This window comes from Salmo trutta, chromosome 30, assembly GCF_901001165.1.
Source record: "Salmo trutta chromosome 30, fSalTru1.1, whole genome shotgun sequence".
Classification (NCBI taxonomy): Eukaryota; Metazoa; Chordata; class Actinopteri; order Salmoniformes; family Salmonidae; genus Salmo; species Salmo trutta.
In genome coordinates, this window is record NC_042986.1 from 14,721,687 (window position 1) to 14,747,699 (window position 26,013).

General features: G+C 42.7%; 1 protein-coding gene across 1 annotated transcript in view; it reads right to left on the reverse strand.

Annotated features, from left to right (window-relative positions):
• Positions 1-560: 560 nt before the first annotated feature.
• LOC115168065 (protein prickle) overlaps positions 561-26,013 on the reverse strand; it is a 37,317-nt gene continuing 11,864 nt past the window's right edge. The window contains exons 2-11 of the mRNA XM_029722952.1: positions 25,761-25,840; positions 14,602-14,785; positions 14,303-14,416; positions 8,910-9,047; positions 5,027-5,230; positions 4,141-4,327; positions 3,611-3,949; positions 3,037-3,345; positions 2,449-2,793; positions 561-2,360 (exon numbers count right to left, since the gene is read on the reverse strand). Of these exons, the coding sequence (XP_029578812.1) occupies positions 1,882-2,360; positions 2,449-2,793; positions 3,037-3,345; positions 3,611-3,949; positions 4,141-4,327; positions 5,027-5,230; positions 8,910-9,047; positions 14,303-14,416; positions 14,602-14,785; positions 25,761-25,840 (2,379 nt within the window). The 3' untranslated portion in view covers positions 561-1,881. The remainder of the gene's footprint in view (positions 2,361-2,448; positions 2,794-3,036; positions 3,346-3,610; positions 3,950-4,140; positions 4,328-5,026; positions 5,231-8,909; positions 9,048-14,302; positions 14,417-14,601; positions 14,786-25,760; positions 25,841-26,013) is intronic.

Sequence of the window (26,013 nt, forward strand, 5' to 3'; positions counted from 1 at the left end):
TCAAAATGAAACATAATATTGAAATGAATGAAACATACACTGAGTGTACAAAACATGCTTTTTCCATGATAGACTAACCAGGTGAAAGCTATGATCCCTTATCGATGTCACCTGTTAATGAAGGGGAGGAGACAGGTTAAAGAATGATTTTTAAGCCTTGAGACAATTGAGACATGGATTGTGTGTGTGTGCCATTCAGAGGGTGAATGGGCAAGACAAAAGATTTAAGTGCCTTTGAACAGGGTATGGTAGTAGGTGCCAGGCACACCGGTTTGAGTGTCAACTGCAACGCTGCTGGGTTTTTCGACACTCAACAGTTTCCTGTGTGTCTTAAGAATGGTCCACCACCCAAATGACAACCAGCCAACTTGACAACTGTGGGAAGCATTGGAATCAACATCAGCCAGCAACCCTGTGGAACGCTTTCGACGCCTTGTAGAGTCCATGCCCCAACGAATTGAGGCTGTTCTGAGGGCAAAAGAGGGTGCAACTCAATATTCGGAAGGTGTTCCTAATGTTTAGTACACTCAGTGTATATTCAGATATGAAATGAGAAATTGTAGTTTTCAATGAATTTATTTCTCCTAGTACAAAACTTGCAGAAACTGTAGTTTCCTCACAATCTCTGAAAAGTGAAAGTTTGATTAAAAAGTGATTTACGTTTCAACAAAAAACATTGAAAACAGGAACCAGCACCCAAGAGAATCATAATAATAACTAGACTTGAAGTAAATGTGTTTTGATCTAAAAATCAATGCATGTACTCAGTTTCCTTTTTTGAATATCATATGCTGACATAGGGAGGCTTTACATCAAAGTGAGGACTTTGTATATATTCTTATTCTATTGCGTTACTATTTCCTTTTTTGCTAATTTTTCTTACTTTTTAACTCTGCATTGTTGGGAAAGGGCTCATAAGTAAGCATTTCACGGTACTGTAAACCTGTTGTATTCAGCGCATGTGACAAATACATTTTGATATGATAGGTTGTCAAAACATACACACATGAACATACACACCAACATTCACAGTCCAGGTTAGTGTGCACATATAGTCTGAATCTCACTGTGTGGGACCAACACTCTGTTTTGGTACTCACTTCTCTCACAGAATATTTAGCCAACTATTTGGTTGAACAAATATTTCCAATCATTATTCTCATAAAATGTGTAACATTGCATATAACACTCAAAGTAAAGAAAAATGGTATGCTACAAAAACATTAAAAGTCAGAATCTTAGTTTATATCGACCTTGGTGAAATAATGTGACTGAACACTGCCAGCACATTCTTTTCTGAAGAACTCTCTAATGTACATGTTTGGAAACAGAGAGTGAGAGAGCTAGCGAGACAAATGCCCATGAAGACCCTCAAAGAAATGTAGAATCTGAGAAGGAATCCTCAAATCTTTAATGTACATTAATTAGATGGTCCTATTCAAAAATAGAAAGATAAGAATAACTTCCCACAATAAATGCTTACATGTTTATACTGGAATTAGCGTTCTCACTCCACAAATTCACTTGAATATAATGTAAAGTGAATTTCTTCACATTTCTGAGTAAATCCTATAACATGCACTGCGGGAACACAGTGACATTTTCTTACAGAACTTCCTAGATGGATGCCAGATTCACTCTACTGTGCAAAAAAGTGCCCGAAACAATATACAAAACACAACAGTTTTATTTTTGATCTGATCCCTCGAATACATCTTACAGCCAGTCACTCTCTCTGTTTCCTCTTGCCTTCCTATAGTATAGTGGTTTAAGTCTGCTGGATAGGAGTATTGTATTCAAAGTATCCCCAACATGTTACAAATTAATATTGGATATTGGCTTGATCGTTGAAAAACAGAACTTTCACTGTGAGGGTCAAACTTAGGAGATGGCACAGTTCTTGTCTTTGTCCTTTGCACCAAGGCCATTGGCCCATCTCTTCCTTCTCAGGCTGTTTCTCAACCCCAAGTCCTTCTCTCCTTCCTTCTTTCCATCCCTCTCTCCTTCCCTCTCTCCATCCACAGACTGGGGCCTGTGGGTTAGCTGGGGGGGCAGGGGGATAGGCTGCCCCAGGAAGTAACCATCTTCCTCTGAGTCTGAGGAGGAGGAGCAGGTGGAGCAGGAGTCCTCATGTTTGTTGTACTGGGTTGGCTGGAGGTTGAGTAATGGGGGCTCTGTGATGCCAGGGGAAGAGAGGGAAACACTCTCCCTCTCTCGTCTCCTTTCTAGAGCATCCAGACGGGGCCTGTCCGGCTGAGAGTGATGGAAACGTGTCTCTGTGCCTAGGTGAAGAGTGGAGTCGGAAGCCACACGGCCACGGTTCCACCCCCGCCGTAAACTACGATGTTGGTATGAACCATCTGTGAGGAGACGCAAAAAATGAAAGACGGTTGGCATTTGTGATGAAAAGAAAAAGAGAACGAAAAAAAAGTTGTCTCTGTCTCTTACCCAGTAGGTCCATTTGAGGTGGAATGCCCTTCTGCATATGTAATCTGCTCCCAAAACCTCCATCCTCTTCCTCTGCCTGTTCTTCATCCCACTCTCTTCCCTCCTCATCCTCCTCCTCCTCCACAGAGTAGCTGCAGCTGATTGGCTCTCGGAAACTGACCCTGGCTATCCCACTTCGACTTGATTGGGGGCTAGGGTCAGGGGGGCTTGGCTCTGGTTGGTGCAGACTTGGCCTGATTATCAAATCACAAGACTTGGGTTGAGGGGGCAGGAGGGGCAGAGGGTCAGCAGGACTGGGATGGTTTAGTGATGCAGGTAAGGAGGAGTTCCTTGGGGGAGGAAACACTGGGAAGAGGGAGAGAAAACAAATAAAATACCTCCATTTATAAATAAAAAAAGCAAGGGATACAATTTCTGTTCAATCAACTCACAATAACAGGAGGTGAGTAAGACTTGGTTACAGATTTATAGAATACTATTCAACTCTTGCTTGTTGCCAATTTTATCTAACAGAGCACCACAGTTAACTTTTTCATTCTGAACAGTCCCACTTTAACTTATGATGCATGTTATTGCCTTGTGTAATACCTTGCATAACTTGACTACTTCTCTCCACACAGTTCCCACAGTCCTTTGCAGTAGACGTTCCTCTACTGAAACTGGTGAGGGGTTGTCCCGCATAGCCATTGGCCTCTCCTAAAAACTCCAGACTACTGCCTGGATGCTTGCCACAATATCCAGGGTGCAAACTGCTGAGTGATTGGTCGACAGGACAAGATGGTCCCCAGTTATTGGCTAAGTGACAATGGGGAAGGGGAGAGTAGGACCCTCTGAGGTCAGGATGACCGTTGAGTGATGGGTGGTCTCCATTCGGAACATTAGTAGAGATGTGAACACCTGTGAGACAGATGAAATGAAGAGAAAACACACCTTGTTTAAATAGAAAAGGCTATGTAATCTTCTAAAATCTATTGTTTTGAGCATGTGATCAAAGTTACTTTGGATAAAAGAGCCTGCTAAATAAGTAAAATAATCTATCTTATGTTTGTATGTGTATGAGTATTACAAAGCTGTTACATGCTGGGGAAATAAAAAGGCTCAGGCATGACCTACATAACATATAAATGCCATCTGCATCTATGTATGTACAGTAAGCCCCTACGTCTATTTTCCAGTGCAGCATGAATGCAGACTTCTCCTGGGACAACAGGGATGTTGGCTCCCTCTGGTGGTTGCTGTGGGGAGCAGCGCTGCGGCTGCTGGATCTTCTCATCTGTCTCACAGCGTCTGTGCTGCGGATGCCGGCTCTGGAGGGCTGAGTCACACGAGTCTGAGTTATCTGGGTCCTCTCCCAGGGAGCAGGACCTGGAGCAAAAGATGAGGCCCCCACGTGGGAGGAAGGGCCGCCCCAGCAAGGGGAGCCGACAGCGGGTACAGCAGAAACACGACTTTGCAGCATGCCAGTGCTGGCCCTCATAGGTCATTTGCCCCTGGTCTATACCTGGAAGACAAAGCGGGTCTAAGAAAATTGTCTGTGTGGGAGTGTGTATGGATTTCTCGATGTGTTAGTGTGTATGTATTTCTCCCAGTTTGAGTGTGTATACTTCTGTGTTGAGTGGTTGTATATTTCTCTCTGTGTAAGTGTGTATATGTTTCCCTTTGTGCAAACATGGACCTGTGTTGTTTCAGTACCTATGTGTTCCCCACAGGTGTCACAGTATTCTGCATAGAGGGACTCATAGCAGGAGCAGCAGTACGGCCGGCACTCTCTCATGATGTACCGCTGTCCCCCCAACGCTGCCTCACACTCAAAACAACAGAAGTGCTTCATGTGCCAGTGTCGGCCCTCTGCCTCCGTACACTCATCAGCTAGAATGATCTGCATTTCAGAAGGAGAGAAGGAGAGAGAAGGAGAGAGACAGAGAGAGAGAAATAGAAATAGAGTGATTGGAAAAAAGGGCAAGAGGCTCAGCAAATCACGTCACTATTGAATATTTCTGGTTTATGTGGAATGACTGTCTTTACAGTGTGACAGGGTACATCCTCTAACGACTTGTGAAGGTCAGTCATGACAGACCTATTAGTCTACTTCAACTAATCTCTTAAGTCAGAAATACCAAGGGTCTAAACAAGAGTCTGTGTGGGTGTGTGCGCAAGTGGAAGAGCGATTTAAAAGGTGTTTGTGGAACAACAACATATGGCTGGCTCATTGAGGGAATAGATGTTCCTCTAGGGTCTACAGGCATGTAAATCAAATAAAGACACACTTTCCCAGCCCCGAGTACGAGTCTGCCAAAGATACAAATCTCCTCATAAGAGTCAGTGTTAGAACTTTAGAGAGTGGCGATTTGAAAAATGTAGATTTGTAGACAGGGCAGAGAGTGTATAAGCAGAGAGTGGATACACAGTTTGGAGAGCTTTGTGGACAGCACAGTATATGAGCAGACAGCGTACATAGTATGGAGAGATTTGTTGAGAGGACAGGGCCGACAGTGCATGAGCAAAAAGTGGACTGGATACACAGTAAGCATATAATTTGTTGAACAGGGCAGAGTCATGACAGGGCAGAGTCAATCACCTCATCACAGGCTTGGCAGCGCGGTTTGATCCTCTCAGCGTGGTGCCTGCCACAGTAGATCTGTCCATCCTGGTAGAAGTAGATGAGGTCCACCAGCAGCTCAGTACAAGAGGCACACTGGAAACATTGAGGGTGCCAGCAGCTCCCGTGACCTGCCCGGCTGGCAAACACCGCTATGTCCCCACCACAGATCTGTCTGCCACACTGAAACACAGAGAATGACAGAGACAAAACAATAGGTAAACAAAATGTAAATGAGCATGTGAGAACACAAGTGTATACATAACAGACCTCGGTTCAAATACATCCCAGCTCGCACATTTGGTTCCTTGGAAGTTGTGGGAACGTACATTTTTGGTTTCCCATTTGTTCTGGGAACGAAGCCATATGCTTCCTGATCAGTAAAACTGAACCTTTTTTTAAAACGCTCCGAGAACAGAACTAAACATTTTGCCTGTTCTGGGAACGTTTATTTTTAGGTTGCAGGGAGGTTCTGAGAACATTTTACTCTGGTTCCTTGACAGTTTTCCTGGGAGGTTTTATTAACTCTCAGAACTAAAATGATAGGTTATTTGTAGGTTTTAAAAAAACAAAAACTTCACTGAATGTTTCTATAAGACTTTTAATAACGATGCTATATTATTTTGGGTTAACTTTTTTGAACTCCAAGAACAGATAGGACACATGGAAATTAATTTCCTTAGGCATTAATCATGTTAACACATAAATTTTTTATTGTGACGGCATCAGTGAGATTCAAATGTATAATCCTCTGTTCTCTATACATGGAATTAGTTCACTGCGCCACCAGGACGGAGCAAGCCTGACATGTTTTTCATCTATTCAAAAATACCCCATTTCAAAGGAAACAAGCACTCATTAAGATCAGGTGTGGCCAAATAGGGGGCGTGGCCAACACACTTAACAAGAGAGGACAGAGAGTGTTTTGTTGATGCTGAGAACGTAATGTACATGTTTTTAAATAACATTCTTGGAACGTTCTCTGGAAATAAAAACATTTCTTGTTTTTTTATAGAAAGTTTTCTTAGCGTTCTTGGAACAATTTGAGAACATGACTTTAAATATAACCATAAGGAAACGTTATGCAGAAGTACTGAAATTTCCACAGAAGAATGTAGCTTCTTGAAGTTCTCTGAACTATTTGAGACCATTCCCAATGTAAAACCATTTGGAGAACGTTCCTAGAACATTACCAAAATTGAAATTAAAATGTAACCATGTTTGAACTTTTAGGGAACGTTCTGTTAAAGTAATGCTAGCACGCATGGTTGATTCACAACATTGCCCTACTACGTAAACAGAAGACATCCAAGTTGGAAAATTAATAACTTCAGTGGGGTAAGGAAATGTTCAGTCTAAAATTAACTAACTAATTAGTTAATTTATAACAAAACATACATTTGATTAGCTAGACGATTTCGAGTTGATAGCAAGCAAGCTAAAGTTTTAGCTGGCTGACTTTCTATGGGCTGAACAATGCAAGCTAACAGTTGCTACTTGCTAGCCACACGATCGTAACGTTTAACAGGTTGCAGTTGTCTAATATGTCACTTGTTTTAGTATTATGTTTTAGTATTATTAAGGTTTATTATAACATTTTGAAAATGTGTGTGATGATTTATGCGCCTTATTCATGATGTTAGTGGCAAACAATGTCTGAAGTCCAACGGTTTATGCTAGCTACCTACTGTGTGTGTGTGTGTGTTTGTTTATTGCGGAACGGCTGGCTGCAAACGGAAGGGCTGGGGCGGTCCTACGTAAAACAGTACATCATGATTAATTCAATTCAGAATGGGGATATCCAACCAGTGTATTGTGCTTTCCGTCTTGAAAAGGCACAGCCCCTTCATTATAGTTGCTTGGTGGAGACACATCAAAGCAGCCGTTCCAAACTCTCAAGTCAAGGATGCAGAGAGGTATCAAAGTATCATGCACGATTCCCAGAAAGTTGTGGGAAGGATGTATGCAAAATAACTATAGGACAACCACACTCTCACCAAGATACAGTTAAAGTCGGAAGTTTACATAAACAAGTTTTAATGACTCCAACCTAAGTGTTAGTTTTGGCAAGTCGGTTAGGACATCTACTTTGTGCATGACAAGTAATTTTTCCAACAATTGTTTACAGACAGATTATTTTGCTTAATCACAATTCCAGTGGGTCAGAAGTTTACATACACTAAGTTGACTGTGCCTTTAAACAGCGTTGAAAATTCCTGAAAATGATGTCATGGCTTTAGAAGCTTCTGATAGGCTAATTGCATCATTTGAGTCAATTGGAGGTGTACTTGTGGATGTATTTCAAGGCCTACATTCAAACTCAGTGCCTCTTTGCTTGACATCATGGGAAAATCAAAAGAAATCAGCCAAGACCTCAGAAAAACTATTGTAGACCTCCACAAGTCTGGTTCATCCTTGGGAGCAATTTCCAAACGCCTGAAGGTACCACGTTCATCTGTACAAACAATAGTACGCAAGTATAAACACCATGGGACCACGCAGCCATCATACCGCTCAGGAAGGAGACACGTTCTGTCTCCTAGAAATGAACGTACTTTGGTGCGAAAAGTGCAAATCAATCCCAGAACAGCAGCGAAAAACCTTGTGAAGATGTTGGTGGAAACAGGTGCAAAAGTATCTATATCCACAGTAAAACGATGCCTGTATCGACATAACCTGAAAGGCCGCTCAGCAAGGAAGAAGCCACTGCTCCAAAACAGCAATAAAAAAGCCAGACTACGGTTTGCAACTGCACATGGGGACAAAAATCATACTTTTTGGAGAAATGTCCTCTGGTCTGATGAAACAAAAATATTATTGTTTGGCCATAATGACCATCATTATGTTTGGAGGAAGAAGGGGGAGGCTTGCAAGCCGAAGAACACCATCATGTTGTGGGGGTGCTTTGCTGCAGGAGGGACTGGTGCACTTCACAAAATAGATGGCATCATGAGGGAGGAAAATTATGTAGATATATTGAAGCAACATCTCAAGACATCAGTCAGGAAGTTAAAGCTTGGTCGCAAATGGGTCTTCCAAATGGACAATGACCCCAAGCACACTTCCAAAGTTGTGGCAAAATGGTTTAAGGACAACAAAGTCAAGGTATTGGAGTGGCCATCACAAAGCCCTGACCTCCATCCCATAGAAAATGTGTGGGCAGAACTGATAAAGTGTGTGCGAGCCACTGGGAATGTGATGAAAGAAATAAAAGCTGAAATAAAATCACTCTAATATTCTGACATTTCACATTCTTAAAATAAAGTGGTGATCCTAACAGACCTAAAACAGGGAATATGTACTAGGATTAAATGTCAGGAATTGTGAAAAACTGAGTTTAAATGTATTTGGCTAAGGTGTATGTAAACTTCCAATTTCAACTGTATGTGCCTGGCTTGGTGTGTATTTCAGTATCTGGTATTTAAAATGCTTTTTTCTGTGTATTTGATTCTTTTCAAAAGAGCCCAAAATAAGTATATTTGAGTATTTGAATGGTTATTTGTAAAAACCAAATAGTCTAACAAATTGTATTTGAGAGTATTTTAAAATACTTATTTAAAAAACTATTTTTAAATACCTGGGTTAAATGCATGGGAGTGTATTTGAGTATTTTAAAATACTTTACAAGTTTATTTCCAAATACATAAAAATATTAAACTACTTGTATTTTCAAATAAAATGTGAAAACTTACTTCAAATGTGAAAATAATTGAGATATTTGAACCCAGGTCTGATACATACACCAAAAACCAGAGAATTCCCTAAATCCTCCTGTCTCCATCTCCCTGGTCCCTCACTCTCACTGTATCCATCCCACCCTAGTCTCCTTCCTGATCTCCCACCCCCCTTCCCTCAGCAGTACCTGTTGGCAGATGGCTCCGGTCATGGTGACAGGGAACAGTCTGACCATGCCTCTGCCCAGGTTCTCTCTTTTCCTCTGCTGACTGAACATACGCAGCTCCTTCTTTTCCTCCTCATCCAGATGGTTACAGTATTGAGGCTGGAAACACAAAACACATACAGAAGTTATAATGCTGACTCCAGCAGAACAAACTAGTGAGGAACAAAACAAAACGACAGTACCAGTCAAAAGTTTGGACACCTACTCATTCAAGTTTTTATTTTTTACTATTTTCTACATTGTAGAATAGTAGTGAAGACATCAAACTATGAAATAACACATATGGAATCATGTAGTAACCAACAACAAAAAAGTATTAAACAAATCAAAATATATTTTATTTGAGGTTCTTCAAAGTAGCCACAGCTTTGCACATTCTTGGCATTCTCTCAACCAGCTTCAGGAGGAATGATTTTCCAACAGTCATGAAGGAGTTCCCACATAAGCTGAGCACTTGTTTGGCTGCTTTTCCTTCGCTCTGCGCTCCAACTCATCCCAAACCATCTTAATTGGGTTGAGGTCAGGTGATTGTGGAGGCCATGTCATCTGATTCAGCACTCCATCACTCTCCTTCTTGGTAAAATAGCCCTTACACAGCCTGAAGGTGTGTTGGGTCATTGTCCTGTTGAAAAACAAATGATAGTCTCACTAAGCCCAAACCAGATCGGATGGCGTATCGCTGCAGAATGCTGTGGTAGCCATACTGGTTAAGTGTGCCTTGAATTCTAAATAAATCAGACAGTGTCCCCAGCAAAGCACCCCTACACCGTCACACCTCCTCCTCCATGCCTCACTGTGCGAACCACACATGCAAAGATCATCCGTTCACCTACTCTGCGTCTCACAAAGACACTGCGGTTGGAACCAAAAGTCTCAAATTTGGACTCATCAGACCAAAGGCCAGATTTCCACCGGTCTAATGTACATTGCTCGTGTTTCTTGGCCAAAGAAAGTCTCTCCTTCTTATTTTGTATTTAACCTTTATTTAACTAGGCAAGTCAGTTAAGAACAAATTCTTATTTGCAATGACGGCCTACCAAAAGGCAAAAGGCCTCCTGCGGGGACGGGGACTAAAAATAAAAAATAAATACAATATAAACAGGACAAAACACATGTCACAACAAGAGAGACAACACGACATAAAGCGAGACCTAAGACAACAACATAGCAAGGCAGCAACACATGACAACACAGCATGATAGCAACACAACACAACAATAACAACAACATGGTAGCGGCACAAAACATGGTACAAACATTATTGGGCACAGACAACAGCACAAAGGGCAAGAAGGTAGAGACAACAATGCATCACAAATCAGCCACAACTGTCAGTAAGAGTGTTCATGATTGAGTCTTTGAATGAAAAGATTGCGATAAAACTGTCCAGTTTGAGTGTTTGTTGCAGCTCGTTCCAGTCGCGAGCTGCAGCGAACTGAAAAGAGGGGCGTCCCAGGGATGTGTGTGCTTTGGGGACCTTTAACAGAATGTGACTGGCAGAACGGGTGTTGTATGTGGAGGATGAGGGCTGCGGTAGATATCTCAGATAGGGGGGAGTGAGGCCTAAGAGGGTTTTATAAATAAGCATCAACCAGTGGGCCTTGCGACGGGTATACAGAGACGACCAGTTTACAGAGGAGTAAATAGTGCAGTGATGTGTCCTATAAGGAGCATTGGTTGCAAATCTGATGGCCGAATGGTAAAGAACATCTAGCCGCTCGAGAGCACCCTTACCTGCCGATCTATAAATTACGTCTCCGTAATCTAGCATGGGTAGGATGGTCATCTGAATCAGGGTTAGTTTGGCAGCTGGGGTGAAAGAGGAGCAATTACAATAGAGGAAACCAAGTCTAGATTTAACTATAGCCTGCAGCTTTGATATGTGCTGAGAGAAGGACAGTGTACCGTCTAGCCATACTCACAAGTACTTGTATGAGGTTACTACCTCAAGCTCTAAACCCTCAGACAGTAATCCCACCTGTGGGAAGAGGGGCATTCTTCTTACCAAACCACGTCCTTTGTTTTAGAGGTGTTCAGAACAAGGTCAAGGGTAGAGAAAGCTTGTTGGACACTAAGAAAGCTTTGTTGTAGAGCATTTAACACAAAATCCGGGGAGGGGCCAGCTGAGTGTAAGACTATAATCTGCATATAAATGGATGGGAGAGCTTCCTACTGCCTGAGCTATGTTGTTGATGTAAATTGAGAAGAGCGTGGGGCCTAGGATTGAGCCTTGGGATTCTCCCTTGGTGACAGGCAGAGGCTGAGACAGCAGATTTTCTGACTTTATACACTGCACTCTTTGAGAGAGGTAGTTAGCAAACCACTCCTTAGCCAGCCCACAAGAATGGAATGGTCTACCGTGTCAATAAAAATAGCAGCACAATATTGCTTAGAATCAAAAGGCAATGGTGACATCATTGAGGACCTTTAAGGTTGCAGACACATCCATAACCTGAACAGAAACCAGATTGCATACCAGAGAATACTATAGACATCAAGAAAGCCAGTCAGTTGATTATTGACACGTTTTTCCAACACTTTTGATAGACAGAGCAAATTAGAAATAGGCCTATTACATTTAGGATCAGCTTGATCTCCCCATTAAATAAAGGACAAACCGTGGCTGCCTTCCAAGCAATGGGAACCTCCCCAGAAAGGAGAGACAGGTTAAAAAGGTTGGCAATAGGGGCAGCAACCTTAAAGAAGAAAGGGTCTAAACCATCTGACCCAGATGTTTTTGGGGGGTGAAGTTTAAGGACCTCCTTTAGCACCTCGGACTCAGTGACTGCCACATCAACCATATCATCAACATTAAGGGACATGGGCAGCTGTGAGGAGGAGGGTTTATTCTCCAGGTCTTTAACCGTTTTCCAGAACGTCTTGGGGTTAGACCCACAGAGAGAGAACTGCTCCTTAAAGTAACTGACTTGCGTTCTGGATAGCCTGAGTGCACTTATTTCTCATTTGCCTGAACGAGAGCCAGTCAGCCTGAGTATGCGTGTGCCGAGCCTCGTCAAATGCAATTCTTCTGGTGGGGTAACTCTGCAAGATCACAGTCAAACCTGGGGCTGAACCTGTTTTTAATTCTCATTTTCTTTATGGGGGCGTGTTTGTTAACAATACCACTGAAAATATCAAAAAAGAAGGTCCAAGCGTCTTCGACAGAGGGGATAAAGCTGATTCCATACCATTTTACAGAGGCCAGTTCATGAAGTAAGGCTTGCTCATTAATGTTTTTAGCAAGCGTCTATGACAAATCAGGACAGGTCGTTTCACTGAGCAGTCGTTACGAACACAGGCTGTAAAACAGTGATCACTAAGGTCATTACAGAAAACACCAATCTGATACCTATAAGGATTATTTGTGAGGATAACATCAAGGAGAGTAGCCTTTTCTTGATGTTTGGAGTCATGCCTTGTGGGATTGGTAATAATCTGAGAAAAATGTAGGTAGTGTAACAGTCGTCGTACATAGTGGACCAAGGCGCAGCGGGTTGAGTGCTCATAGGGACTTTATTAGAACACGTAAACAAACAAGAAAACGATCGAACGAACAGTGTTGCAGGCTAACACACAGCAGTACAACAACAACTTCCCACAAAGGGACAGGTGAAACAGGGCTACCTAAGTATGACTCTCAATCAGCAACAACGATGTACAGCTGTTCCTGATTGAGAGCCATACCAGGCCAACAAAGAAATACACAACATAGAAAACCATAGAAATACAAAGCAAGAACATTACCCAAAAACCCCGGAACACATAAATCAAACACCCCTCTACATAAATACATATACCATAAACCCCAAACCACATAAAACAAATACCCCCTGCCACGTCCTGACCAAACTACAATAAACAATAACCCCTTATACTGGTCAGGACGTGACAGGTAGTCCCATTGCTTTAGGACTTGGTCAGGGGGTTTAAGCATGTCCCAGTTTAGGTCACCTAGCAGGACAAATTCAGACTCAGTATAAGGGGCCAGGAGAGATCTTAGGGCAGGTAGGGTACAGGCCGGTGCTGATGGAGGACGATAGCACCCAGCAACAGTCAACAAAGAGCTATTTAAAAGTTTAATGCTTAAAACCAGCAAATCAAATTGTTTGGGGACAGACTTGGTGGAGACACCCGAGCTCTGAAGGTGATCCTTGGTAAAGATTGCCACTCCCCCACCTTTGGAAGATCTGTCTTGCCGGAAAAGGTTATAACCAGAAAGGTTAACATCAGTATTCAAAACTCTTCCTTAACCACGTCTCTAATGACCAACACATCTGGATTGGAGCTGTAAACCCACACTTTCAATTGATCAGAGCACAAGTCAGAATTGGGGCTAGCAACAGTAGATGGGCCAGGTTGTACATGCACATTTCCAGATATCATCAACAGTAATACAATCAAGGCACGGCATAGGACAGGGAGAGCTCTGCATTGCTGATTTATGACATCTGAATGTTATAAATGTCCTTTAGTAGTGGTTTCTTTGCAGCAATTTGACCATGAAGGCCTGATTCACAAGATCTCCTCTGAACAGTTGATGTTGAAATGTGTCTGTTACTTGAACTCTGAAGCATTTATTTGGCTGCAATTTATGAGGCTGGTAACTCTAATGAACGTGTCCTCTGCAGCAGAGGTAACTCTGGGTCTTCCTTTCATGTGGCGGTCAGTTTCATCATAGCGCTTGATGGTTTCTGTGACTGCACTTGAAGAAACTTTCAAAGTTCTTGAAAGTTTCCGGATGATGGACTGTTGTTTCTCTTTCTTATTTGAGCTGTTCTTGACATAATATGGACTTGGTCTTTTACAAAATAGGGATATCTTCTGTATACCACCCCTACCTTGTCACAACACAACTGATTGGCTCAAACACATTAAGGAAAAAAATTCCACAAATTAACTTTCAAGACACACCTGTTAATTGAAATGTATTCTAGGTGACTACCTCATGAAGCTGGTTGAAAGAATGCCAAGAGTGTGCAAAGCTGTCATCAAGGCAAAGGGTGGCTACTTTGAACAATTGTTTAACACTTTTTTGGTTACTACATGATTCCATGTGCTATTTCATAGTTTTGATGTCTTCACTATTATTCTACAATGTAGAAAATAGTAAAAAATTATAAAATATCTATTTTTTAAAAACTGGAATGAGTAGGTGTGTCCAAACTTGTGACTATTACTGTACATTACAGCCCAGAGGCTAGGGAAACCAAAATCTCACACAGACATGCAGTACAGTATTAAAGAATAGTTAAAATGCTGAGTCAGAAAAGCATCACAGAAAACAATCATATTACAGCCCAGGGCTTTAGAACAACCAAAACCCCACACAGAGTTACAGTATTAGCGACTGTTACCTCACTGTCGTGAGCTGGTAGCTGGTGGAGGAGCTGTTTTATGCGGTACCTCTCTCCTGAGCTGTTAGCATAGGGCACTCTGTCCTCCGGGATACAGCTGAAATACTGATACACCTGCATTAAAACAAGCATGTTCAGACACACACTTCTTTGAGAGGGGCTGCGAGGCCATTTTTTTTTACCCTGTGTGTATGCAAATAAGAATGAGTGTTGAAGTTTAAACATACAGGTAACTGTCAAAATAAAGGAAACGCATGAGTAAATGAGCGATGCCAAGTATATTGAAAGCTGGTTCTGACCTGTTCAGGCTTGAGTCCAGGCGGGACCCAGGTGTACTCCTCAGAGGCACAGCCTGAGTCGTCGTCGGAGATGGAGTGTCTCTGGAGGTCTGAGACCAGTTTCACCATCATCCTCTCCAGCTGGCCCGGCACTGTCCGCACTGCATGCTCCTCACGCACACACTTACAGTGCACACAGATCTTCCTGTGGATGAAAAGAGTGATGGTGGGAACAATACATGGCAACCAGAATACTACACAGATCTTCCTGTGGATGGAAAGAGAGGAGGACAACAGGTCCAATACATGCAACACCCACCAAACTAAGATTTTTTAACACATCCTACTATCTAATCATAAAAACATGCCATTGATTGCCAACCGCTCCAATAGAGTCATACACATGCCCACAAATCTATAGTGTCAGTAGTCAAGTATTCCATGGCATGAACATACTTTGCGTTGGATACATGATGTAATTAGCAAGCCCACAAACATTCTTGAGCGTGACTCAATATGACTCCCTGCATTACAGTCACGCATTACTAAGACAACAGCAGGTGTTCATCCAAGGAGAGGCACATCACAAACTCAGACACACAGACCCAGTGAAAATACTCACTGCGCAGAAGCGAAAACGAACATGTAGTCAAACTGCAAACTGACATGCACACCCGCATTCAGTGTAACAGTGACACGGTCGGACACACACCTAACTGGATGAGGTCGCTGACCGTTCTCCGATTACCTGATGAGAGACTGACCCCTGCTTGTTGAGGGGTCATATTTAACACCTTGTCACCTATGGTAAACACACTGGTAAGTCTCATCTCTTCTTGAATCAGACCCTGCATATCAAAAGGAAACTCCACTCAAAAACTATCTTGATGATGCGTTTTACAATATCTTGAAAACCTGACTGCTGACATGCAAAACATTTTGGGTCTGTATCAGAGGACTAACACAAATATCGAGTTTGAGTGGATTTTTCCTTTAGGATTCCCACCATTGCTCTATCACTCCCCTGAGCTAGCAGGAAATGAGGTCACTGATGTAAGCCTGGGCGTCCTACAGTGGTTAATACAGATGGAGGATCTTAATTTGAGTCAGTCTGCTACAGCAGAAAAATGATCCTGCAGGAACAGGAAATGCTTTTTGTAAGGTAAACTTACGTCTGAAATTTCTACGTGAAAAATGACATTTCAGAAGCCTTTTTAAACCTCAAATACACCACAAGTTTTAAATGACCTGCATTGCAGAAAAGTTTATCCTGCAACAATCCTGTTGATTAAATTAAGATCCTACATCTATAGCAGGAGGAAGACACCAGCTCTGGGATGTCATATCTTTCCTCAGAATCAATCTGTAATTGGGCCTATCTGTATGTGGGATTGATCATGGGAGAAAGGTTTTGTACAGTACGTGTTAATGTATGTGTAAGCATTACGTGTGTGTGGATGCATCAGTGTGTTGGCTGCTGCATATACAGCATCTCTCTGGCTCTTGCGTGATTGCATAACAAGCCCTCAGCTGGTATTTGTGGCTCAAGGCCTGTTCCTCAGGCACAGATGGAGGACAAAGCCGCTTTGCTTAGACACACCCCAGCCCCCCCACCCCTTAACCCAGCCATAACCAAAACACCAGCTCTAAACACACCCACTCTCTCTCTGACCAGAGGTCAATCCTTTCATGTGGATAAACATCATTCACCATCAGCCAGTCCCCTGTTTTAAAGTCTCCCACCCCATCCTTACTACTATTACCTTCCCATTAAAATATTAAACTGTTGGGCTTTCCTGTCCGATCTTTATTCTGCTGCTATTCAGTCTGCTGATACTATGATATCTATGCTTTAGCTGTACATTTACTTTGTTCCTAAATGGATTGCTTCCATCACTGGCTGCCGTAGCTCCTTATAAGGCCAGGTTGTAGTGCAGCAGGACCAGTATAAATCATGGTAAACATAGCAGGTCACCTCAGGGTAAGCCATTCTGGCAAGACTCACTAGCCACAATCTGGCCCCAGCTGTTGTCCTCAGAGCCTTTGTACACTGTACATGCTTGCATGTAAGAGGCACAGTGAGACACCATGTGTGTACGTGTGTGTGTGTGTGTGTGTAATACAGATGACTTCCAGCATGCAGGCAGCAGGAAAACCACTACAGATGTACCAGGAAATGTTATCCAGCCACCCACCAACTACTCAAAATGACAGGGAGGTTTATCAGTAAAATAAATCAGAAAAGAGTTGTTCAGAGTATAGTTGCCAAGTCCAACATTAAACCTAATTACATCAGCCAGAGCTAGAGAGCAGTTTCTAAACCAATTTATTTTAAATGATAAGGACTGTGTGCAAATGGGCTTGAGTGTTATTAAGCTAGTTGTATCTTCTTGCCAGCCAGGAAAGACATCTAGCTGGCCATTAAGAGTATATTTAGCTACACTCAGATGGAATGCCAGGAGGGCACACACAGCCTCCACAGCCACACCCAGCTACTGCCACCAAGAGGGCCTCAGAAATGACCAGCATTGTTACCGTGGTTACAGAGCATGAGCAGATGCTGATTTGATCTGTTTAGCTTGTAATCCGTGTTACGCCTCTGTGTCAGCGCACTGTGGCTGTAACAGTTGTTGTTGAGGCATCTTTCTTTGTGTTGATGTGTAAACAGTGAGACTGGCTGTGGATAATCCCATACGTGATTGACTGATGGGCAGTAGGACACAGTAAAGTAGGACACAGTAAAGTAGGATACAGTAAAGCAGTGTAGGCTGCTTTTCTACTCTGCTCCTGAGGCACATCACAAACTAGTACTATACATTTAGATAAACAATACAGTATATACACACTTCTTATATCCTCTACAAAAATAGTGTGTGAAGAATCCATGTCAGGGATGTGCATCTTTCAAGACGATTCCCTGTAGCTCAGTTGGTAGAGCATGGTGTTTGCAACGCCAGGGTTGTGGGTTTGATTCCCACGGGGGGCCAGCACAGAAAAAAAATGTATGAAATGAAATGTATGCATTCACTACTGTGAGTCGCTCTGGATAAGAGCGTCTGCTAAATGACTAAAATGTAAATATAAAAATGATTCGATATATGGGCTCCGATACGTGATTTAAAAAATAATATATACAGCATATCACAAAAGTGAGTACACCCCTCACATTTTTGTAAATATTTGAGTATATCTTTTCATGTGACAACACTGAAGAAATGACACTTTGCTACAATGTAAAGTAGTGAGTGTACAGCTTGTATAACAGTGTAAATGTGCTGTCCCCTCAAAATAACTCAACACACAGCCATTAATGTCTAAACCGCTGGCAACAAAGTGAGTACACAAAAGTAAAAATATCCAAATTGCGCCCAAAGTGTCAATATTTTGTGTGGCCATCATCATTTTCCAGCACTGCCTTAACCCTCTTGGGCATGGAGTTCACCAGAGCTTCACAGGTTGCCACTGGAGTCCTCTTCCACTCCTCCATGATGACGTCACAGAGCTGGTGGATGTTAGAGACCTTGCACTCCTCCACCTTCCGTTTGAGGATGCCCCACAGATGCTCAATAGGGTTTAGGTCTGGAGACATGCTTGGCCAGTCCATCACCTTTACCCTCAGCTTCTTTAGCAAGGCAGTGGTCGTCTTGGAGGTGTGTTTGGGGTCGTTATCATGTTGGAATACTGCCCTGCGGCCCAGTCTCCGAAGGGAGGGGATCATGCTCTGCTTCAGTATGTCACAGTACATGTTGGCATTCATGGTTCCCTCAATGAAATGTAACTCCCCAGTGCCGGCAGCACTCATGCAGCCCCAGACCATGACACTCCCACCACCATGCTTGACTGTAGGCAAGACACACTTGTCTTTGTACTCCTCACCTGGTTGCCGCCACACATGCTTGACACCATCTGAACCAAATAAGTTTATCTTGGTGTCATCAGACCACAGGACATGGTTCCAGTAATCCATTTCCTTAGTCTGCTTGTCTTCAGCAAACTGTTTGCGGGCTTTCTTGAGCATCATCTTTAGAAGAGGCTTCCTTCTGGGACGACAGCCATCTAGACCACTTTGATGCAGTGTGCGGCATATGGTCTGAGCACTGACAGGCTGACCCCCCACCCCTTCAACCTCTGCAGCAATGCTGGCAGCACTCATACGTCTATTTCCCAAAGACAACCTCTGGATATGACGCTGAGCACATGCACTCAACTTCTTTGGTTGACCACGGCAAGACCTGTTCTGAGTGAAACCTGTCCTGTTAAAACGCTGTATGGTCTTGGCCACCGTGCTGCAGCTCAGTTTCAGGGTCTTGGCAATCTTCTTATAGCCCAGGCCATCTTTATGTAGAGCAACAATTCTTTTTTTCAGATCCTCAGAGAGTTCTTTGCCATGAGGTGCCATGTTGAACTTCCAGTGACCAGTCAGTATGAGGGAGTGTGAGAGCGATGAAACCAAATTTAACACACCTGCTCCCCATTCACACCTGAGACCTTGTAACACTAACGAGTCACATGACACCGGGGAGGGAAAATGGCTAATTGGGCCCAATTTGGATATTTTCACTTAGGGGTGTACTCACTTTTGTTGCCAGCGGTTTAGACATTAATGGCTGTGTGTTGAGTTATTTTGAGGGGACAGCAAATTTACACTGTTATACAAGCTGTACACTCACTACTTTACATTGTAGCAAAGTGTCATTTCTTCAGTGTTGTCACATGAAAAGATATACTCAAATATTTACAAAAATGTGAGGGGTGTACTCACTTGTGTGATATACTGTATTTATTGTCGACAGCTAGTCTTATTGGGGTCCGACACGTAACAAAAAATACATTTAAGACAAAAGACTTTACAATTGACATAAATGTATAAACATTAACATGTAGTGTGCATGTGTGTGCATCTATCAGTTACACAGATGCCAGCACATATAGTACACACAACAAGTAGGTCACATGGGGAGAGGCCGTTGTGCCGCGACATGTTGTTTTATTTGTTTTTTTGAAACCAGGTTTGCTGTTCACTTGCGCTATATGAGACGGAAGGAAGTTCCATGCAATCATGGCTCTGTAGAATACTGCATGTTTCCTTGAATTTGTTCTGGACCTGGGGACTGTGAAAAGACCCCTGGTGGCATGTCTGGTGGGATAAGTGTGTGTGTCAGTGCTATGTGTAAATTGACTATGCAAACAATTTGGAATTTCCAGCACATGAATGTTTCTTATAAAAACAAGAAGTGATGTAATCAGTCTTTCCTCAACTCTTAGCCAAGAGTGACTGGCATGCATAGTATTAATATTAGCCCTCTGATTACAATAAAGAGCAAGACATGCCGTTCTGTTCTGGGCCAGCTGCATCTTAACTAGGTCTTTCTGTGCAGTGCCATAAGACTGGACAATAATCAAGATGAGATTAAACTAGAGCCTTGATACAATACAGGATTTTTTTTGGAGGGGGGGGTTGAAACGATTCGGTGAGTATCGATTTGATTAGAGAATGAATCGATGCGATTAGATGCACTAAGATTTTTTACATTCTAAATTAAAATCTGCTGCTGATAGATCTCATGAGCTGGGCCTGGATTATGTATGTGTGCCATTCAGAGGGTGAATGGGTAAGACAAAAGATGTAAGTGCCTTTGAACAGGGTATGGTAGTAGGTGCCAGGCGCGCCGGTTTGAGTGTGTCAAGAACTGCAACGCTGCTGGGTTTTTCCACACTCAACAGTTTAACGTGTGTAACCAGAATGGCCCACCACCCAAATGACATCCAGCCAACTTGACACAACTATGGGAGTCAACATGGGCCAGCATCTCTGTGGAACGCTTTCAACACCTTGTCGAGTCCATGCCCCGATGAATAGGGGTTGTTCTGAGGTGTTCCTAATGTTTTCTACACTGATTGTTTAAAGCAAAACTACCAAAACTATTGCTGATGGTGAACCTGAACAATAAAAATAAAATCTATTGTAAGCCCCGTTCAGCAGGTAGCCTATAGCCAGATGAGAGTTGTAAGCCCTGTTCAGCAGGTAGCCTATAGCCAGATGAGCGTTGTAAGCCCTGTTCAGCAGGTAGCCTATAGCCAGATGAGCGTTGTAAGCCCTGTTCAGCAGGTAGCCTATAGCCAGATGAGCATTGTAAGCCCTGTTCAGCAGGTAGCCTATAGCCAGATGAGCGTTGTAAGCCCTGTTCAGCAGGTAGCCTATAGCCAGATGAGCGTTGTAAGCCCTGTTCAGCAGGTAGCCTATAGCCAGATGAGCGTTGTAAGCCCTGTTCAGCAGGTAGCCTATAGCCAGATGAGAGTTGTCTCCAATAGCTCACTTTTATTCTGGTAAAACACAATATTCAGCAGGGCATAGATAACAGTGTAGCTTCCGTCCCTCTCCTCGCCCCAACCTGGTCTTGAACCAGGGACCCTCTGAACACATCGACAACAGTCACCCTTGAAGCATCGTTACCCATCGCTCCACAGAAGCCGTGGGAACAACTACTTCAAGGTCTCAGAGCGAGTGACGTCACTGATTGAAACGCTACTAGCGCACCGCTAACTAGCTAGCCATTTCACACCGGTTACACTAGCAAATTACATAAGTTGTCACTCAACTCATAAATTACTTGTTACCATTACACATCGCAAATATACAATATATATACACATATATACATATACATATATACACATACATACACATTTTATTTTAGACATTGCTTTTGTCAAATAAACCTGGGTCAATGGAAACATGCCTAGTGACTGTCAACACAATACATGCTTAGTTTGACACTTAGGATGCATCAGTTGTTACAAAATGCTATTTTCAGAAGGTAGAAAGAAAGTAATATGAGCAACAACAAAAAAAACATTTCATTTGTGAGTCGTTACATTTGAATAGATTTTCTGACTGATGCATGCTACATTTGGATCGGTTTGGGGTCCGCGGACCGATGCATTCGTTTCTTAAACATTTGAATCATGGACCGATGCGTATCGGTGAATTATTACATCCCTACAAAACACTATCCATTAGCTTGTGGTACTCTTATCCACTGAACATAATGAACACTATCTACTTCCCACTGTGAGCTAACACATTAACTTTCACTTGTATGTTCTATGAGCGAGTAGCCTTCCAATTAGTGGCTACATTCAACAAAACAAATGAGTAAAGGAAGAAATAAAGCCACTTTAGCTTTTGTCAATAATGTCACAAAGAAATCCATGCCCCTACCTCCACCCATTTGTGAACGAATCATTCTTAGTTCTGTCAAATCAAGATGAGCATAATTGATAAAAAACAACTCTGGTGGATTATCAAGTACTTCTGTTTGGACCAATTAAAAAGGATGACATTCAGAGCAGCTCTTGGATTAGCTGCAGGCCTCAAAGAAGTACAACATAACAGCTCATCTAACCTCACTTTCAATCACTCCAGGATGACCTGTCAGTCAAATGATCCCACCAAAAAGGCCCTTTGATCTGTGTTAATTCGCCTCGCCTGTCAAATCTCTCTTTTATCCCTCTGTACATCTCTGGTATTGTCCCTTTTCTGGTCTCTGTCACTCACCAACCAATACTAGCATCACTCTCAGTTCAAACATCTGTAAAGTGTGCCATCAATCCAAACATAATGAACAGTTAGAATATTTAGCTACAAAATCTTCCATAAAATCACAACTTCATCGTCCACTCTGAACTAAGTCAAATTGTCAGACTTTTAAGATATGTACATCTTAAACTAGCCACCCAGTCCCATCGGTTTGGCCACTCAATAGTCAAATAGATTAAATGGGTAGTGTAATGTACCAAACAGTGTGTACAGTACAGTGATAAATAATCCTATTGGCATGAATGCGTGTGTGCTCTTGGGGTGATTAGCTGTGATTGAAACGGAGTAGCTACAGTATAGCCTCTCTCTCTTACTGTGTCATGATGGTACTCTGAGTCCAGATTAGACAGATCCATCAAGAAACAGATGGACACGGTCCCAGAACGCTCGCTCTGTGGCCACCAATTAGTGCCAGAGTAATCGCCATGCCACCCGCCTGCCTGCCTGCCCTCCCCAATTAGTTGGTTCTGAGCACTCTGTGTGTCAATGTCACTGACTGGGACCTGTGGGGCCACAAGTAACTTAATTCCTCCTCTGGTGGATACAGACATCTGCCTCTGAGGCCTCAGCCCTGTCTGGGAGAGAGTGTGCTGAAGATGGATCACTGCCCTGACAGTGTGGTTAAACAGCGGAGCTCTTTGGTCACTTGCCTGTTTGTCCTCCATGGGGGTAATGGGGTCAGGTGTTGCTGTGAATGGGTTATTAAAGGAGAGGTTATTTGTCCTGGACTCTGGAGTCTTTAAGATGTTAAGCAGTGACCCCCATACATCTCAATCATGTATTTATTCTGCCCTCTTAACTGTGGTTCTGACACCTCCGGCTTAAAACGATTAAACACCTCTCATTCTTCTGATACCAGACTGGAACATTAAACAAAACAAAAAAATTCACGTCACCAACCAAGTAAACTCTATTTGGCCCAATGTCTTTGCTACGTTCAATAACTTCACCATAACAAAACTGACTTTAACAACTTTGAGTCACAGATTAACATATTGTATATGGTTAACACATTAATGGTGTGATGACAGTGGTATATCAAGTTTATCTGTATTTTTAGTATGACAGTATAAAAGTACAGTAGAGTTACCATGTGCTTTAGATTAAGGTTGGTTTGTCTTCAAAGCCTGTTGACTTGACCTTCCTTCTATCTGACGCATTATTCGTTCAATCTGCCAGCTGGGGTTTCTCTCTGTCAAATCTACCATGAAATGTGAGTGTAGTTCCCATTCACTAAAACAACTAAGGGAGCACTTAAGAAAATAGTCAGAATTGCAATCTGTGTTAACTTCAAGCCTTGTGCGATTTTGCACTCATCCCTGCATTCTCTTTCAGAAAGTGGGCTGGCCCGCATTAGTGTTGTGTAGGTCGAATCATTGCATTCTGTTTGTTTATAAAGCTCTTATGCAAAAATTCCCCCATTACCTAACATCGTTCCTAACCTATATGAAGTACGAGATACCATTCCCGCTCACAGGGCTGGCTAACTCTTGAAATTCCTTCTGTCACTACCGATTTAGGTAAAACAGCTTTTAGTTTCTTTGCACCACACTTATGGAACAATCTTCAGAATACCCTACAGTTGGATGATTTGGTGCCTTTCGGCAGTTCAGATTGTTGGTGGAGGATCTCTTCACAGAGGAATGCGTTTGTTTTTTTATAATTGTGTTTTTGTGTTTCCTATGCTCCCGCCTTGATTGAAGTATTTGTGTTTCTAACGTCTAAAGTGTAATTGCTGCTGGTCTTGTCATGCAGGGCTCCCTTGCAAAAGATACATTGGTCTCAATGAGACTCCCCACTTAAATAAAGGTTCAAAAAATAAATATGTGTCTTCAAAAGATTTACCGGTCCTAAATCAACACCTAAACTGCCCTTCCTCATAAAGTGCTTATTAACTGAGCAAGGACAGTGAAAAGCCAGAGAGGGATGGGCAGAGGGAGGGAAAGTGAGCGAGGGATGGGGGGGGGGGGGCTCTATCACAGCGGTGGTGGCAGAGGCAGGAGCTGAAAGAAAGGGATGTGGAGAAGGAGAAAGGGAGGGAGGGAGAGATTCAGGGGGGGGGGGGGGGGGGGGGGGGAGGTTAGGGCTTCATCACAGCGGTGGCGGCAGTAGCAGGAGCTGAAAGGGCTAATCTTATTAGGGTGACGGACAGGATTAGGACTAACCAAGAGACCCAGCTGGCTGGACACAGTGAGGAGGGAAGAGGGAGTTCATACAGGAGGACTGTACAACACAGAGGAAAGAGGAGCGGAAAACTAGTTGCTGCTCGGAAAGACATTGGGGACACTGACTGGACTGCTATATGACCATAGATGGTTGAAAAACATTCCAACTGACAGATACTCATTTCAGGGGTATAGATGAGCTGTATAGATGATGTTAAAATGTGTTTAACGCACCGGTAGACAAAGACTCACCTCTAAGCCTGGTGGAATTCCCCTTGTGTCCACTAGAGTTTGTTCCAGTTCAACGCTCAGCTATTTCATACTCTCTGGTAGTAAGACCAACTCAAGACACAATTTAGTTTAGCAAAGTTTTTCTTATGATCACTGCCATGTCCATTCCAAGACTTCAAATTTGTCATCTTGCATTTATTTAAAACACCTCTTCTTCATTTATTAATTGAGATACAGTGTGTAGAATGCCTACAGTGTCATGTAAAATAGGGCTACATCCATCCATAGCATATTATGGCTCTACCGAGTGGCGCAGCGGTCTAAGGCACTGCACCTCCATGCTAGAGGAGTCACTACAGACCCTGGCTCGATTCCACGCTGTATCACAACTGGCCGTGATTGGGTGGTCCCATAGGGCGGCGCAGAATTGGCCCAGCATCGTCCGGGTTAAGGTTTGGCCGGGGTAGGCCGTCATTGTAAATAAGAATTTGTTCTTAACTGACCTTCCTAGTTAAATAAAGGTTAAATCATTTTATATAAATAATATATTAACCCTTTGAAAAGTAAAAAAACACGCTAAACCACATGCAGATAGCATGTCTAATGGTAATCCCTTGCCTTCAGAGGTTGTGCGTGTTGTGTGTGGATAACGTCCACACACACACAAAGTGCAGCTGCTCTCACATTTGCTTAATATGCTTTTGTGTCTATAGCCTAGATTCTCTATGACCTTTCCATATACACTGCTGGGCGCTTTATCTGCTCTGGATGTGGTAAATGTGTTGTGTGTGGATAATGCTCGTTTGAGTCAATATCTAGGCCTGCTCTCAACATGGACACAGTTGTGTTAATCTCTCCAAGGGCCCAGTCCACACTGATATAAAAACACACAGACCCAATTGTTGTCAGAAATCACCTCTAATTATGCAAATAATGCAAAGTTAGCCATGTGACTCTTCCTCAATAATGAAGTGACAACCAAATAGCAACAGGCAACACACAAGAAGGCACTGCCTGCACTAAACTGTGATCAGATCTATAATACATATGAGTTATGAATCCAAAATGAAAGTAAAGAAACCTATGACGTGAAATATAATCACATGAAATATCTTGAGAACGGTGTCTATGATCCTGTGAGGAGGGAGTGTTTAGAGTATCTGACGGGAGTATGAGAGGCCTACCTCCAGCCATGCATGTGAAAGCCCGGACACTGGTCTCCACATCTCATACATGGTTGTCCCCGGTCTGGGTCTTCCTCCTCCTGAAACCACAACATGACATTAGACACCAAGTACGATAACACCATTCATGCATCACAAACAATGACGATAAAATGATGAACAAATACAGTATTTATTTATTTCACTTGACAGTGAGTGAATGGGAGGAGAAACGGTCACACAAGTAAAGTTGTCATTCCACTTTAAATCAAAA